At 38.4% G+C, this 18902-nt stretch overlaps 1 protein-coding gene across 2 annotated transcripts in view; it reads right to left on the minus strand.

Annotated features, from left to right (window-relative positions):
- Positions 1-270: 270 nt before the first annotated feature.
- Positions 271-18902, minus strand: part of rbfox3a (RNA binding fox-1 homolog 3a) — a 160618-nt gene continuing 141986 nt past the window's right edge. The window contains exon 11 of one of the 2 annotated variants that reach the window (XM_044338737.1): positions 271-731. In XM_044338737.1, the coding sequence (XP_044194672.1) occupies positions 729-731 (3 nt within the window). In that variant the 3' untranslated portion in view covers positions 271-728. Of the gene's footprint in view, positions 732-16174; positions 16551-18902 lie in introns of those variants that run through there. The other variant, XM_044338736.1, reaches the window with a different exon arrangement.

Consider the following 18902-nt stretch of genomic DNA (forward strand, 5'->3'; position numbering starts at 1 on the left):
ACGCAGGCTCAAAAAGCCTTTTATTATCTGAAAACTACTCCATATTTCCATAACGATCACATGTCTGCTGGACCAGCTACCCCCCACCCCCCAATGCATACGCACACATGTGCGCACAGGCACAGACACACAGACAGACATACACACACACCATGTCTGCACCCTCTCCAACACCCCTGTCTGACTCATCAGAGCGTGAGGGGGTTGGAGTGCAGTTGGAGACAATCAGGACGGGGGGGGGGCTGGCATCTCATCACCTCACCTCCCTCTTCAGAATTTCTAAGACACATAACATAAGTTTTTCCTTTTTTTAAACATACCTATTATATTACACACGTACAATATATAATACGTATATACATACATTAGTCTTTGTTCTTTTTGGAAATCATAAACTTAAAAAAGTTTACAAAAATAAAATGTTTTATGGCGACCTGTCTAATTGGTCTCTTCCACTCAGCAAGGCTTGTTTTTCAGGGATAAGAGCCAGCAGGCTCCCCTCCCCCTGGACTACAGGCTCAATGGCTCAGGCCTAGGCCTCAAAACAGGCCCAGAAACATCCTCCGTCCATCCTTTCAGGTGCCTTTCATTCTTGATAGGAGTGCTCCTTTACAAATCTGCTCTTTTTGTATTAGTTGATCTTTTTTTGTGTCCTTCTGTATCCTCATTGTTCTTCTCTTTTTTTAGTTGATGTCCACCCGTACTCATCCCTCTAGACTTTCTTTTATTTACTAAAAAAGAGAGAACAAGCAGGTCAGTGTAAATAAGACATTCATCTACATTGTAGAATGTGGATTTGCTTTTATACAGTATGAATAAATATAAAAAATACTGTTTTCTTTTCACAGTAAAAAGTGAAAACAACTAAAAACTAGAGGAAGGGTTACCATTTACACAGTCTGACATAGACAACAACATCAAAACAGTTGCACCATTATTATCAATCATTAGAATTGGTATTCACTGAACAAATAGTATTCAATAACTGTACATTGATGATAAATTAATATTTCAGTAATTAGATTTTCTTGTGAAACAATATTATAAAATCACAACATACATATCAAAAACAATTACAATAACAGCAGTGTATACAGCTTTGATGAGAACAAGTAATGTCTTACTACCTTCACCAGTCAGCAGCAGGGTTTGACAGAGAAGTTTAGCCTGATTTGTTCCTACTGAATGTACTATACTGTCCAAATGATAATTTGGACAGTATAGTACATTCAAATGATAATTTGGACAGTATAGTAATCAGTTATTTCTGCTAACACCATTGTACATTGTTTTTTAGTCTCTCAGTATGTTTCTCTTTAAAATAAACTCTCTGAGAGACACATTAAAAATATGCATCCTGCATTCTATTCACAGTGTGTACTGATCAGTCAACCCACAGTGTGTTCAGAAACTGAATGACCAGGAGACATTTCAACTGGCAACAATACATTTTTGTAATATATTATGTTATTATAGTATGCATTTATTGATATTTTGTTTGTAAATTCATTATTTAATAATCCAGATTATATTAAGAATGTCTTGTATTTTGTAAAAATCGTTTAGTAGTCCAAATGTTTTAAAGAAAGAGAGAATTATGTAAATGTTTCTCACATCATAATACTTTCTACCCACTGCACAGGGATCAGCTTAACATGTGACTGAGTGAAAATTATGATAGACAATTTAAATGCCTTTATTGCTGAAAGACAAAAAGACTCAAAAGAGCAATATTTTGGTCTGATCAAACACTTGCTCAATCCTGCTTGCGGATACCTCTTCTTTTCTTGAGCCTCACTGCTCCAAACAGAAATAAGGACATTTGAACAGCTTTCATGTTGGCAGATTGGAACGATTTCCAGTGAAAGCAAGGATGTATGATGTACCCAGTCTTTAACAAAAACTGCATTCTTTTTCTAACCATACTGTTTTTTGTAGCATAAGCCTAGCAACACAGGAACACTGGGACACAGGAAGCAAAATTATATATCCTAACCAAAATATTTGAAATAAACCTTACAGCAACTGGCAAAAACTTATCTGAATGTAGGAAATTTACAAATGTAATTTATGGATGTGAGATTATGTTGGCTCATTTAGAAAATGTTATTAGTTAGCAAAGAGTTTCCAAACTTTGGAGTCATCAATCACAGCCCATAACAGCCTCCTATCGTCTCAGCTTAACAGGCTCACTCTCTCCCAGATGCGTTTCATACCAGGGCCGCTGCAGAGATGGAGCCTCAGAGGGGAAAGAAGGGAGGTGGGATTGGGAAAGGAAGTAGAGAACAGCAGGGGCTGAGTGAAGGGGTGGGGTTGGGGGGGAGGGTAATGTGAGCCCAACTCCCCAACTGCTGCTGGGTCTAAAGTATACACTTGGAGAACAGACGATGCAAAGGAGAGCCTATCCAAGAGCTGAGCCAAGGTGACAAAAATATTAATCATGTTGGGCAAATAACTCCCGCAGAAATTAATGGGTTGAGGAGCCTGCACCGCAGATCCCCCCCCCCCCCACACACACACCATCTACCAAATCATTATCCACCTCCACTGTACCCTTCCCTCCAACTCTACAGAATCCCTGCACGAGTCCCTCTCTTCTATTCACCTGCTGTACATCAGTTTAGGTGTGTATGCGTGACATCTGCAACTAGCCCATCAGCTCCAACTCCTCGAAGAAAGAACAGAGACAAAGAGCTTTAGAGGTGAGAGATGAGGCAGGCTCATCACTCACGTTTCAAAAGCCAGAGTCTGATCACCTTGAATTACTTCACTGTGTGAGTGGGCATGAGCATCCTTGGGAAGAACAGACAAGGATGAAATTGACAGATGTCTCTTTAAAGAAAAAGTATATTGAGATTTGAGGATAAACAGTTAAACATGATATATATGTTTTCTTAATAGAGACAATGAAACAGAATAACTGCATTCTTTGACACTGGGCTAACAGGAGGATTTTGGTATGCCCAGCACAAATATGCAGCCTGGTACATATTCTTAAGATATTGGCACGTGAATATCAGAGAAAACGATAAAATAAAAAACAGAGGAAAACTTAACACAAAATTTTCAAAGATTTAGCAAATACTTAGAGCAAACCACTTATCAAATAATTAGATACATTAGTAGATCATATGTAAAAAAAAAAAAAACAATTGGAAAAAAATCATGCACAGCATGTATTTAAACACAGAATTTGTTTGGTATTTTTTTCCTATAAAACATTTACCCTAAAAGTCCCTTGATATGTAAACCCATAACTTGAAAAAACCAAAGGAGAGCACAAATTTTAAAAACTGTGAAAAAGCAAAAAAAGGGAAAAAAGTATCTGTGGTGAACAGACATGAAAAGCACTCTGGAGATTGCTGATGCAGTTCATCTCACATCTGCACCTTAACTCTGCTTCTGTTTGGAACATTGATCTGATGAGTCCTATGAAAAATATGTGGCCTTTAAATTGGCTCCCCTGTGGCTCCTTTGATAGTAGAAGTCTGTTCTGTTCATAAGTCTGTTGACACGGGCTCTGTCACCCACAATCCCACAGAGGAAAGTCTTTGTGGCTTTCTACTGGAGCCTAAGTCCTCATTTACAACACATACTGACTATGGAGGTATACAGAATGTACCACAAAGGTGCAACTAACGCTGAACCTACTGCATATCTCGAAGGCAGTGGACAAAGTACCTTCAAAAATGAAGCAGTTAATAAGAAGACGGGCTAGATGGTGCTTGAAGCTTGGTGATGTAGTGAAAATGTATGTGATTATGAGATGTTTGTATTGACTGCTCTCTCATGATGATTGTACACCATTATGCATCTATGTTGTGGAGGAGTTGATACCCCTTCAGAGACCTGCTATATAAAAGTGGAGGTGCCACATAGGTAATATGATATCCTCCCCAATTTTGCTGTTTAACAATTTGTCAATGAACAAGTAGGCAAAATTGAACACTACGCAAAAATTTGAGACTGGCGTCCAAAGAAAAACAACAGAATCAGTCATTTCAGCAAGTGCTCCAAAATGACATACTCTATGTTTATGTTCGAGTGACAGTGCCCTCTAGTGGCCGTAGTAATAACACAGGAGCAAATGAATTAACTCAGGTGAGATTATACTAAAGCAACAACATCAGGATGGGTCAAGGTCTAGACCTATTGGCTTGGCACAAAGTCACATAAGATGTTGAAGAAAGTGGTAGGTGCTCATCCACACAATTTTTCCTAATGAGCAACCCGTTTCTTGTGCTTGTGAGTCTGGACACACCCACAGCGGCCACTGAAAGGTAGCAGTGATGGTGTTGCATGATTTGTTTGCTTCCTTTGTGTCTTCAATGTTAGTAATCTTTACAGTTTTGTCTGTTGGTGAGCTTTCTCTCTTCAGCATATCTCATTGTGCTTGAGATATGCTGTCAGGATTTTACAGACTGTTCTCCTGCCTATGTAATTTCATAGAGTTTTATTCAGTACTATTACTTGTCTTCTTGGGAGTTGCTATATGTTGCTCAGTACTGATTTCCAGATTGCCTTAAATTGGAATTATGCTTCTGCAAGGATATACGTACATGTCTCTGTGACCAGATGATGATTCATGTCCAGGTAAAAAGAATGGAGGAATAGTATTTAAATATATCATCTGTAAAGGGAGGGTTGGAGGAAAAAGAGAAATTTAGTGCACTTCAGTGACACTCACTCTACTATTGTTGTTTCATATTATATATAACAACCTTGAATAGAATTTAATTTTAGTGATGTCATAAAAACAAGAAACAGATTGACAGTTGTTTAAACTTGTGCTCTCCATTTTCCCAATTGAAACAAGCTCAAACTGACAAACTAATGACAATGGCAACAGATAGAATGGTCTTGACCGAGTTCTGGGAGACATAGTTATTTGGGAAACACTTATAGACAGAAGTAGGCCTATTGTTTAAGAAAACACACCTCACATAGTAATGTGACCACAGACATAGGAAGACATCAAATTGGAACTAAACAGACACAGTGGTAAAATCTTTTTCTTGTCATATAAAATGTTGCCATTGACTAACCCCAAACCACTGATATAACTATATAAAAGGAAGAACATATCATTTCTTCTCTTTTGATATGTTTTCTTCTTTTGTAGTATAAGAACCTAATACTAATATCACTCTAAACAATAGACTAATAAATTCTATGCTATTACACTTCTTTCTATGATACATAAGAACGGGCAAATTACTTTGAAAATCACAACCTTAGACAAACATACTTTAAAAAACTATAAAGTGCATGGAAGAGCAATGGATAAAAGAAAACACAAATACCAGAATTTGTATATACATTTATGGTTATGAAAAGCAGTCAATATCCCATCACCACTGAAAGCATGTTCTTTGAGTAAGAGTACCAACTGTACAAACTTCTATTGTAAAATTAAGTTTTGACAAGTATTGATTTTTTCTGCAACCAAATTCATTTGATTTATTATTGTTGTCACAGATGTTATACACAAGACCTTTAAGGATAAAGTTGTCACTTTCATCGTAAGTAATCCATCACCACTCTGGCCCCTGCTTTGGGGGGGCAGAGCAAAATGTGCTGCTGTGCCCCAATAAACCACATTTATATAGGAATATGTAACATACAAGCACAAAACTGACTTAATGGTCCTAAAACTTAGACACAGTGAGGCCCTGTTAAGATTAGATAATAAAGCAGGATCCACCTAAAGGCCCCTCTTCTGTCCTTTATATTGCTTTGTAATGCATATTTCTAAACAAATTTTCAGTTCAACTGGTCCAAATCAAAAGACTTTCGGACTAACCTTTGCTGCATTTCTGTGGATTTTGTCCATCTCTTACTGTGTAGTCTCATTCTGAGAGAATAGCTTCAGGGCCAGAGGGTGAGAATTAAAGTGACTGAGACCTATTTCCATGTATATATCAGCATTATTGTGTTAAGACAAAAAAAAAAAAAGCATGGTTTCTCATGCCACTGCTTCTCTGATGACACCCAGCTGTTCCTGTCCTTTCCCCCAGAGGATACCACTGTCCTAGCATGCATCTCAGCCTATCTAGTCGACATTTCTGCTGGGATCACAAATCGGCACCTAAAGCTGAACCTGTTCAAGAATGAGGTTCTTGTCTTATCCAGCTGTTCATCACAACCTCAGTGTGCAACTCGGTTTATCCCTGTTACTACCATCAAAGTCTTTAAAGACTCTTGGGGTTATATTAGATGAACACACCTAACACATTGCAGCAGTCTCCTGGTCACGCAGATTCATTTTGTACAACATCAGGAGGATCTGGCTGTACCTAGTCCTAGCTGTACATAGATCTACCCATCCAAGCGCTGGTCATCTCACGACTGTTCAGTTCAGATGTTTATTGTCCCTTGAGGGGAAATTTAATTTGCAGTAGAGGGCAAAAACACAAACACAACATACAAGAGGACATGGGACATTGATCACAACAGTTACAGCAAACAACCCAAAATAAATAAATAAATAAAGTATCTGTTTGTACAAACCATCAAACCATTGGAATGGTAGCCATAATAAAGTGATGCTGAGCAGTGCAGTCAAGGTAAAACAAGATAGACCACTACTCCTTGTCGCTACTCACGCAGCGCCATCTGGACCACTGTTACTCGCTCCTGGTTGGACTACCGTCATTCACTGTTAAACCTCTGCAGAGGGTTAATTAAGAAATGCCTGAAAACTCAGCTCTTTTGGGAACACCTCAACACTTGAGCCCCTTTAACTTTTTACTTGGGGGGTTGTGTACAGCCATTTCTGTAACTTTCTGAAATGAACAAGCCGACATTCACACCCACTTCATGCAGCGATTGGCTGAGAAAGTAGTCAAGGTTTCATCTTCTCTCTGTAGCTCTTTTTTATTCATGACACAACTATGTCATTTTTCATGTGAAGAGCTGAGTGCAACACAATAATTTCCAGGAGAGACTGTAAGGGGCAGATCTACCGGGGTGGCATGGGGTGGCAGCTGCTAAATAATGCCTTGCCACCCCAGCTGCCACCCCAATTTAGGACAATCTAATTCAAAATTATATATTTAAAAAGTTGTCGCTGGTCAGATATTTACAAGAGCGAAACTCTACTGTCTGAGTGCAAGTAAATGCAACAAGAGATGAAGCCAGCTGCTGCTAGCTGTCCCTGCAGTAGACAGCTACTCTGTTTTCTTCTAGCAGCTTTCTGTGCATCCTCTCCCAATGACTGCTGATGGCTTTCCAGTTTTTTCTTGCAAAATATGTGTGTAGGGTTGCCAACTTCAAGAAGTACAAATGCAGAATGGCCGCAGATGGATAGTGGTGGGGTTGTTTTTTTGAAGCATGTTTTGTTATACTCCTCAGTCTTTGGTCTGAAGAGTAAAACCTCTCATTTTGTAAATAGTAAAAATAATAATGATATCATAATCCTATCAAAAACATGGTGTAGAGGTGATGTACCCACACACTGCCCTCCCAACAACAGAGAGATTATTGCCCCATCCCAGATATTATCTACTGTTAATGAAGGCAGAGACTCAGGAGGACTCATTATATGATACAAGTCAAATTTACACAATTCACTACAAATTCTCAAAATCAGAAAAAATATATTTGGCTGAAAATAAAAAGAGATCTTATCCCTACACAAGAGGATATATATCTAGGTGCTGTAAGTCCCCTTACTTCTCTGATGACATGTTTCCCTGCCTTGAGTCACAAATATGTCATTACCAGGGGCAGGGAAATATAATAATATGAGGTGATTTTAATGCCTGGACTGGTGCACAACCTGAAGTCATCAGTAGTCAAGGAGACAGTTTTATCACCCAGCAAGCTCCTACTATTCACCTACATCTGCTTCCTAGAAACAATTTTGACACTCTGATGAACAGTAATGGGAGGGAGCTGTTATAACTCTGCAGAAGCCTCAGTCTGTATATGGTCAATGGTCAAGTAAGAGGGGACTCTTTGAGAAGGTTCACTTATTGTTCAACTTGTGGCAACAGAACTTTAGATTATATGATCACGGACATGGACCCTTTCTCTTTCAGCACATTCACAGTCAAGCCCCAAACCCCTTTATCAGACCACAACCAAATCACCCTCTTCCTCAAACACAACAATATCACACACACAAAACCCAGCAAGCTGTTCAACATACCCAGGACATACAGATGGGGCCCAGACAGCACTGGGCAATACAAAGAGGCCAGCAATAGTGAGGAAATTCAATTATTACAAGAAGAATTTATAGAATACCCCTACCCTCCCACTACTGAAGGCATATGTGAGGCTGTCCAAAATATTAATTACATCTTCAAGAGAACAGCAAATAAAGCTAAATTGAAACTACATACAAACAAAAGAAAAACAACAAAAAGAACCATTGGTTTGACAAAGAATGTAAAACCTGAAAAAACAAGTTAGAAAATGATCTAACCTGAAACACAGAGATCCTACAAACAATCATATACACCCTCAGTATTGTGAACCACTCAAGACATATAAAAATACAATCAGAATCAAAAAGATAAACCAAAGTGAGAAACAGCTCTGCCTACTTGAAGAGAGTATAGAGTCTAAATCCTTCTGGGACCAGTGGAACTCAGTCTGTCAGTCTGAGCCTAAGGAGCTGGTCATACAGGACGGAGACATATGGACTCAACATGTTCACACTTTACTTGGGAACAACACTACAATTTGAAAACAAAAGTGAAGACCCTCAAAAGCAAAAAAGCATGTGGACCTGATGGGATACTAAATGAAATGCTGAAATACAGCACAGAAAAATTCCAATTGGCTATTCTGAAATTGTTCAACCTAATTCTGAGTGTGGGATATTTTCCTGAGAATTGGAATAATGGTCTTATTACAGCTATATTTAAAGGTGAAGACAGATTTGACCCCCAGAGTTACAGAGGGATATGTGTCAGCAGCTGTATGGGCAAGCTACTCTGCAGCATCATCAGCTCCCGTATAGTTGAGTTCCTCGATGAGCACAATGTCCTGCATAAAAGTCAGATTGGATTCATGCCTAACCATCGCACATCTGACCATATCTTCACCCTCACCACTCTCATTAACACACATGTACACCAAAAAAAAATATATTCATGTTTTATAGATTTCAAAAAGGCCTTTGATTGTATTTGGCATGAAAGGCTCTTTTATTGATTATCAGAGAGTGATAGGTAAAACCTATGATCTAATTAAATCAATGTATTTGAATAACAGGTGTACAATTAAAATTGGAAACAAAAGAATCAGTTACTTCAGACAGTACTGTGGAGTGAAACAGGGCTGCAGTTTGAGACCAACCCTTTTTAACATATATACAAATACATTTGCAGAACAACTGCAAACATCCACAGCTCCTGGTGCAACTCTGCAGGACACAGAGGTCAAATGTCTGATGTTTGCTGATGACCTGGTTCTTCTGTCTCCCTCCAGAGAGGGCTTACAGCAGAGCCTGGATGTCCTCCACAAGTTCAGTCAAACATGGGCCCTAACTGTAAACATCGAGAAGACGAAAATATTGACCTTCCTAAAAATATCCAACTCTCAGAAAAATAAATTCATATTAGGAAATATAGAAAATGAGCATGCAAAACATTATACATATTTAGGCTTGAATATCAGTTCCATTGGACATTTTGGCATGGCTGTGAATGGGCTGAAGGTGAAGGCAAGAAAGGCTTTTTACACCATCAAAAGAAAAATACCAATTGACCTTCCAATTACGACCTGGCTCAAAATTCTAAATTCAGTCATAGGGCTAATAATGTTACATGGTAGTGAAATGTGGGGTCCACTTACCAACCAAGACCTCCCAAAATGGGGAAAACACCCGCTGGCATGCAGAACTGTGCAAAAACATACTTAGGGTCCTATTTTAACGATCTAAAGTGTCTGAAGCGCATGGCGCAATTGCATTTAAGGTGTGTCCAAATCCCGTTTTGCTATTTTAACGGCGGTAAAAATGGTCGCTGCGCCAGGCACATGGTTCAAAGCGGTTGTCCATAGTCTCCTAATTAATCATGGGTGTGTTTTCGGTGTGACATGCAATAAACCAATCAAAGTATCATCTCCCATTCCCCTTAAAAACCACATACACTTGCACCTTGGCGGATTGCGGATTGATGGTGCATTTGCCAAGTAGTAAGAGGAGTAGTAAGAATAAGAGGAAACGGATCTGCTCAAGCACACTGGCCCCTACTGCTCCTGGACCCTCCCGTGGCCCCAGACCATCAGTGTAAGATCCTGATTATTAATTTGTTGCAAACGTATTTTCGATTGGTTTTTGAAAAGGTTTGTTTTTTTAATTACAGCTTTGGTGTCTTTAAAGTTGTTTTGTTCAGTAATGGGGTAACAGGTAAAATCAGCAGGGTTTTAATTGCTGAAAGTATGAAAGCCTGATCACTGTACTCTCAAAAATGTTAAAAAAGATTATTTGTTAAATATTGTTCAAAAATAAAATCATTAATTTTAATCATGTAAAGAATCATTAACACAGTTATCAGGACTTGACCAGCTCTCCAAGGTGCTGATCCTGCTGCTGGCAGCAGATAGAGGCTGTCCAGATTTAGTTCCTTCTTAAGTGTAATCATTGTTTTCACCTCATTTACTTCCTCATGTGTTCCTCATGTCCTCAAGTATTGATGCAGCAGGAAAGTCGATCTGTGTCTGATCCATTTTTGTCCGTCTGTTTAAATACCTACGTGTATTGCCACGATTTGGTCAAATAATTAGAAAATTTCATCTGTCATTACTGTGATTAGCTAATTCTGACATGTATTTTTAAAAATATGTTGATGTACACAATAATAATCTTTCACATTGTAATCCTTTTATTTGTAATCTTTTGCATGTTTGTGCACTGCTGCGTGTCCTGTGTGTGTATAACAAGCAGGGTTACACACGTTGTGCACCCGCCTATGTAGGCGCATATTACTGTCTTGATAATATACCCTTAAAATAACAGTGAAACACTGCGCCATTAACTTCACATTAACACTTCTCACCAGGTTTTTGTTGGTCAATAGCACAATCGCTCTCTGCTGCCTCTAGATAGCAATGCTCCAACAATGCGTGTGACCACACCTCATTTTAAGACCAACACACCCATGGGTGCTCTGATGGGCGCAAGTGCATTTACTATTTAAACAACGTAGGCGCTGGTCAGGAAAATGACACCTGCATCGGTCTTCAAATAACAAAGCCACTTGCGTCGCGCATGGCACTGCTTTGTGTAAGATAGGGCCCTTAGAGTTCTCAGACACACAGTCAATAATGCATGCAGGGCAGAGCTTGGTCTATAACCTTTAATAATTAAAATTCAGAGGCCAGCCATCAAATTTTATAAACACCTTCAATCTAGCGACCCCCACTCCTACCAGTACAAAGCCCTTCAGTGCCACAAGTTGAACAAAGATCAGAGTCCCCTCTGCCAGCTGCTGCTGAAGCTCTGCCCACACATACCAAAAACAATCTGGCCCAACCAAATTATCTGAAAACAAAAAGAAAATAATATCAAATATTGGAATGAAACCACAAAATCACAAAGTAAATTAGAATTCTATTTGACCCTAAACAGAGAGTACATGATGGCAGAGTACCTGACCACTGTGACTGATAGGAAAACTAAGGAAAACACTGACCATGTACAGATTGAGTGGACACAGCCTGGCCATAGAAACAGGCCGTCACAGGCAGAACAGGCTCCCTAGGGAGGCCGGGCTGTGTTCACTTTGTCATAAAAGAGAAATTGAGACAGAATCTCAATTCCTATTATACTGTGACAAATATAAGGATTTGAGAGAGTTTTTTTTCGAAAAAATAAATCATATATATCCTGGGTTTATCCACCTCCCCGATCCTCAGAAACTGTCCTATCTATGTGGGGAAAAAAGTCAATGTGCATTAATAGCTGCAAAATATGTTAAATCTTGTCATACTCTGAGAGAAACAAGCTCTGTGGTACATGTTTCTGTGTGAGTACATCTGTAAAAAAAATGCCTTTTATTATATTGTATTTAACATTATTGTTGATATTTGGATATTATTGTACAATTATTAAACAATCATCTGTCAGTGTTTATAATTTTCTGTACTGCTTTGGCGATATAGGTTTCTGTTCTGTCATGCCAATAAAGCTTAACTGAATTTGAATTTACTCTCAGAGGTGAAATATGAACACAGCACCAAAATGTATATATTGTCATACTGCCTACTGAGAAAATGCCCAGGACAATGTGCAAATAAATGACTGTAACTCACTGAGGAAAAGGTGGATTTGCACCACACTTTATGTGATGCTCTAAAAGACCTAAATACAACTCTTCACATTGATAAAAACAAAAATTCCCTGGTTGACTATGGAGTTATTCAATCACTGGGCATTTTTCTTTTTTGGTCAAATATGGCATGATGGTGACTTTACACTGCACCAGAAAGAAAAGACAGGTTCCCCTAAATCATATGATATATCCAGGCGCTTCTATGTAGGTTTTAGAGGGTTAAAGGCTAAACTTAAACAACAAAAACAAAAGTCTCCTATGTACAGTTAACAGATTACATGACAAAATCAAACATGACTGACTGCAGCCTAACTCTGCAAGATGTGCACTGATTTTGTTTTAATAGTTTTTGGACAACAACGGAGATCTAGGGCACCAAAGAATAAGATGTAACAGGCTTGTAAGTGGGATCAATCCATTATTGGTTTTGGTCTTCTAATAGGATTTCTTGACAATAAGAAAAATATCCTTTCAATGAAATGCATCTAAACTTCATAACATATAGGAAGGACTGTTTACATTCCAGGTTTGTCTGAAAATACAATGTAGCATGGACTGTAATGTAGCTTGAGTCTGGCCTCGGCCTCAGTAGCCTGAGGAAACAGTGGGGAAGTTTGAAGGCTGAGTATAAGGGCTTGTCTTAAGAAGTTGCAGACATGTTAAATTAAGGTCATATTTTGTCTGTGTAAAGAAAAAAAAAAGAAGACGTGTGGTTAGACAGGGAGTGGGAGATTTGTCCGATGCATATTTACTACAACACTGGCCTTATCCTCATTAGAAACAGCAAGAGAGTGAGAGAAAAGACAGTCTACAGACAGACACAACAGTGACAGCAATAGAGCAACTAGTGTGAATGTGTGTGTGTTTGTGTCTATTGAGTCTGGTATATCTTCAAATGAGATCAGTGGTTATTGACTGAACTCTCTTATCTCTAATCTGTTGGGTAAATTGCCTCAGTTGTGGCTTCTCTTCACACTCCCTTTCCTCCTGCACTACGGACTCCCTTTTACGATCCCATCAGATACAGCAGGCACAGATGCTATTTACTGGTGAGAGAGTTTGTATGTGTGTGTCTTTGTGTATGTGTGACTATGAGAGAAGGAGTGAGATTGGTGAATGCTTGAGTGTATTAGGGAGTGTTGTCTGTGTTGCTTTTAGCACATCTCCTAAGCTAAAAGTTTTGAACAGACTGTATTAGCATTGTCAGTCATAAAAGTGGCATGCTGCTAGCCAGAGCAGTAAGATTTCAAATTTCAGCTTCAAAGCTGCAAAGACAATAGATTTCTTTTGTGAGTAATGTGATTATCATTTTGTTTTGCTAAACAATAATTTATATGGAGCTTGTGATCTTCCAATTTGATTCTCCTATACCACCTTTGATATTTTCTCCTGATTGTCAAGTGAGCCTGATGAAGCTCACTCTTCTCCTTGCAATTGGTTGATTAAATATTTTCATTTGGCGCCATGCTTTTTCTGGTGTTTCAAGCCTGTTTCGATGCTTTATGCATTGTCTTCTGGAGAACTTTCAAAAATTGGGTTTCTTAATCTTTTCTTGCCTGTGATCTCATATTTTAATTCCTAAAAAAGTGTCATGTGAATGTGAGCAGCGCAGCAGTTTTGCATTCTATTTTCAAGAGCATGGATTAAGCTTAGGTTAAGCAGGCTCTTTGTTGTCTGAATGACCCTCCAGTACTTGCAGCTGATAGAAAAGAGTTATAATTACACACACTGATCTGAGCATCTATGTGTGCACTGGCTTCACTGCTCTTCTTTTCGTGTTTCTTTCTTCTTCATTGGTCTTGAATTTGAGCTCTGGGTGATGACTCACAGAAAGCTTATCAAACTGAAATAAGTGAGAGATCTTGTGTTTACATTTAGGATCCATCCAATAACGCGGTCAGAGGTTGTTTTTGTGGGTGAATTAGAATATCACAAATTGTTGTCTGTCTCTAACTTGTATCCTCAGAGTGAAGATAGATGCCTGGAGAAAGGGAGTAATCAATACTAAGCTACTCCCTAGACCTACACCCATTTCCATTACAGCCAATCTATACCAAATCACTAAAACATTCTCCTGTGAAACTCCTGCAGTAGATCTGAATGCTAACAAAAAAATCAAAGAAAAGTTTTTCTCTTGCATAAAATGGATATGGATTTAGAAGCGTGACACTTTACAGAACAGGGTTGAATGGAAATTGCAGTATTTTGTATTTTAATGAATATTTTTGTGCTTGAGAATTTACAAATAAATACAATGGCTGTATATTGTCCCTCAAATTGTATTCTTGTCAGGATGGAAGCCCCATTCATACCAATAAATTACACAAAAACTCTTCCTAATTGCAGATTTTTGTAGTGATGAACATCTACTTTAATGTAAAAGATCCAATTCAATTGCACTGTGATGTTATAGACTGTGTTCTGTGTTGTAGCTGTCTTTGTGCCTCTCTTACCTCTTTGTTTTGATTCTATGGACCACTTACTATGTGTCTCAGCTGCACTCAATCTCTGTCAGCAGCAGTTTCCTGCAAAAATGCTTAGATAAACCCACAACATGCTTTGCACCAAGTGATTGACAGGTAAAGTTAGTAATGGGCAGGTGACGAGTGGAACATCTAGCAGCTAAAGAGCCAAAGATATTTGGAGACCTACCCTGGTTCCAGACCTGTGAATCACTACTTACATCTCCACAAATGAAATGAGTCTGGTGTTGTGCTAATTGACAGCTGTTTTCCTTGACTGGCGAAACAACCAACCAATGAGAGCTTTGTGTGCAAGATTGAGAATAAGGACATGAACATCCTACATAGCAACCTTCTAAATTCATGTAAGGAGCAACAGAAAAATGTCCTCAAAAATAACGACAAGTGTGGAAGAGAAAGGACACTGGTGTACAGGCTATTCATGTTGTTAGTCTACTTACAGAAATAACAAATTGGCATGTTTCTTTGCAACTGCTATCACAGCTTCCATGTCCACTGAAAATGTGTGTAGTGTGAAGTTGGACCTACATCCATCCCGGTGGACACATTCCAAATTCAAATGCTGCTCTGCGTCTGCTGCATGAGAAAGTAGACACAATAGCCACAACAATTTAAACCTCTGATATGTGGTGGCAGGTTTTGCTGTTTTTCATGCCTCCTAGTAGTCAAAATGCAATTAGTGCAGCATTAACATGAACATGGTATGTTTTTGTAAGTATTAAAACCAAATTCAAGAAGATCACACCCTCCCATCTGTTGACTAAGAAGTCAAAAATATTTGTCAGTATCCCTCCATATGCATGTAACAAATGTGGGATTATTGCTTATTATGTGCAGGTCATGAGGAGACATGAAACCATAAGAAGCATTGTGTGGAAACAATGTGGCTTTCTCCTTTAAATCCATTCAGCAGTAATGGGATATCTCCTGCCCCTGGCACTATGCCAGCAATCAATTGGCTCTAACACACTGCAGCCCATTTTGCAATGGCTACCACAGCTCTTTCTCCACACCTTGCTTTACATCTCCTCATCTTGCATTCAGGTTCAGTATCACACTCTTCCTCTCACCATCTGGGTTTCATTATGCATCACTTCCTGGTAGGCATTTTGCTGCAGTTACATCTTTTGGGCTGAACAGTTCTGAGTCCCATCATTAAGTCACTCTGAAACTCAGCTCTAGTCATTGGCTCACTTAGAATGGAACCAGTTTTCTTGGGGTGCAATGGCTATATCATTTACTCAATAAATCCAATCTGATATTTGTTGCTCAAACTGAAATTGCACTAAGACTAATTGAAACAATAAAGGTAGTAAAATTATGTGGAATTAAAACTAGCACAGAACGCCACTCCAAGGGAGCTGAGTTACAGACCAACAAGAAAAAGAATGAGGGGACTAAAAGTTTCATGTTCGAAGTGTTTCCCCACATTGACGACTTTTTCCACTACAGACATTTCAATGCAAATACATTCAAGTCAATACAGAGTAACAAAATGTTCTTTTTCAAAATAATACATTACATCAATAAATGACCATGTATACACTCTGTAAATGGGGAAGCAACTTGGGAATGATTCTTGCATTTCAGAGTCGCATTTGTCACCTGGAAGCATTTTGTTTTTAGTTTTCCATGAAGAGGGTGGAGATGGTTATTTAGTGATTTCATTTGTTGTTGTTGTTTTTTTGTTTGTTTGTTTTGCTGGGGAAGGAAAGGGGGCGTGTCTCCCTCTTTTCTAGTAGGGAGTGAAGCGACTGCACCCTCCTCTGTAAAGGCTAGCCTGCAACATCAAAGATGAAAAAGCTCAAATCAGTATTCAATGTAGAACCTTAGTTTATAATATTAATATTAAAATTAACTTCTCTCTTTTGTCCAAAGAAACGTTCCTCCCTTTTTCAACTTGTCTCTTGTTTTATTGAGAGGAATTTTATGCATAAGCTAGTTAGGGAAGATTGTCTTTCTTTTTGACCCTTGTTAGAATTAAGCAATGTATCATAGATTATATTTAAAAAAACATTTTAAAAATCTCCTATGTTGATCTGCTATTTCATGACATGTCCCTGAACATGACATTGAATCCCTAACAGCTCCAGCTAACCCTTGCTCTCACTAATTGCGATAGCTAAGATCTCTCAGTTTGGGCAAAAAGGAGGAAGCCAGCAAGGCACAACCATCACAGTTATTTTGGTGTCACAGTTTTGGAGACATCTCAAGCAAAAAAATCTGAAAAACATACATCTCTTTAAGCTTTAATATCTCTTATTTGGAACAATGATTCTCTGCAAGGCATATCTGCAACTCCAAAACTATTATTTGGCATTTAGAATGCCAAATATTTGTCACCCGGAAGCTCTCCAGTGAACCCACAATCAAATAATAAGAATACACTATTGATTTTAACACTAAAAAATTGGAACCATTACAGCTTGACCTTTACTGTATATGCAGTAGATCAACCAGATGGGCAATAAGAATTACAATAATTTCAGAAATAAACAAGATGGTTTCCCAATTCTAGGTGTCTGCCCCCTGCTTAGTTGAATAGGGACTGAAGAAAAGCTGGATCTGTATCACTCTCCAGGTTCCAGGTACTGAGGCTGTGATCAGATTATTTGCCAGGCAAGAGCATCAATATTGGAAAATTCCGCAAACCTCCAATTACTTGCAATGACAATATATATATATATATTTTTTACTGTCAATATCAACCTTTTAACAATTCTTATTTTAAACTATGGTCAAAATGAGAAATTATTGTTATGAGCATTCAACTAAAAGACTTAGCACTGACAGACATTAGCATTGTAAGAAAATATACAGCCCCTGTGTTGACACAGTAGTGGCAGCAATGTTGAGGACTCCATTAAAAAAAACACATAGGGTCATCTGAAAAAAGTTAAACCTGGCTCTACTTTTATGCTTGGTAACCCAGACCTCCACATATATGAGTTTGAGCTAGACTGGCAGGACCCGATAGAATTACTAATCAATTTGATCCCATCTTTTCTCTTTGTGTAGAAAATAGAACTTAGGACAAGAATCACACAAGGCACAATGAAGAGATTCATTAACATTTAAAGTTTTTCTCATTTAGAAAAGTTGTGGGTAAAATTAGCCACTTATTCACCCATAATTCTACCTTTATCAATCTCATCATTATTACCTAGATCTGAAAAGTTTTGTTTTGCTTGAGGTTACAGTTCAGTATGTGATGCATGATAAAGTTTAACTGAGAATCAGTAATACAAATTTGTAGAGATGGGTTTGGATTACATGTGTGAGGATGGGGAAAAAGGGAGGAGTAATTTGAATAAAAAAGAGAAGAAAGTGTAAAGTAATAGAGAGGAAAACACAGGCCACTGTTTTAATTAAGTAAATGAAGAGGAAATAATGGTCGTAATTAATGAAGGCTTTTAGCTAGCAGCTGCACTAGGGGAGGAAGAGGGGTGTTCGGGGGACAAATAGGGGAGGTGGTGGGACTTTCGATTTCCATCACCACAAGCATGTCAGCACTCAGCATCAATCCTCATCTTCCTGGAGTTCAAGATGCTGCATTTAGCAACAGCTTCGGTTTGGAACTTTAAATCTTCCTCTCCTTGTTCTTTCCTACTTTTGTGGTCTATCTTTTTCTCTTTCAACTTTAATATGCCATGGCACATCGAAGCATGTACTAGATGGTCCTTAATCTTTGGACAAAATCTCTACCCACACCCATGAAAGAAAACAAATTGTACTTTCTGTTTTCCCCATCATCTGGGGTGCTCTGTTTCTTTCTTTAGAAAGATTATTTTCATCTTTGATGTTAGCTGCAAAGCTAGCTAAAAACAAACATTAACCATTTGACTGTCTCCTCTTGAAAAATGTGAAGAGACTGTTTCCTGTGGGGAAGAATTCTCAGTCTCAGTTGCATTTCAAGCAAAAAGCTTCAGGTCAATGAAACTGAATGGAGAGTTTGAGAATAACGCAAAGTCCCTTTTTCATTTACTGAAGAGGCAAAGATTCATATCAAACATGAAAATGGGTCTCTCAGAGGGAAAGATGATTCATAGGAACAAGAAGCTGAAGAGTAAAATAGGCTCTTTTGTTAAAGATCTTCCTTGACTATTAATAAAACAATTAACAAATGATTGAT

Source organism: Thunnus albacares, chromosome 20 (assembly GCF_914725855.1).
Source record: "Thunnus albacares chromosome 20, fThuAlb1.1, whole genome shotgun sequence".
Classification (NCBI taxonomy): Eukaryota; Metazoa; Chordata; class Actinopteri; order Scombriformes; family Scombridae; genus Thunnus; species Thunnus albacares.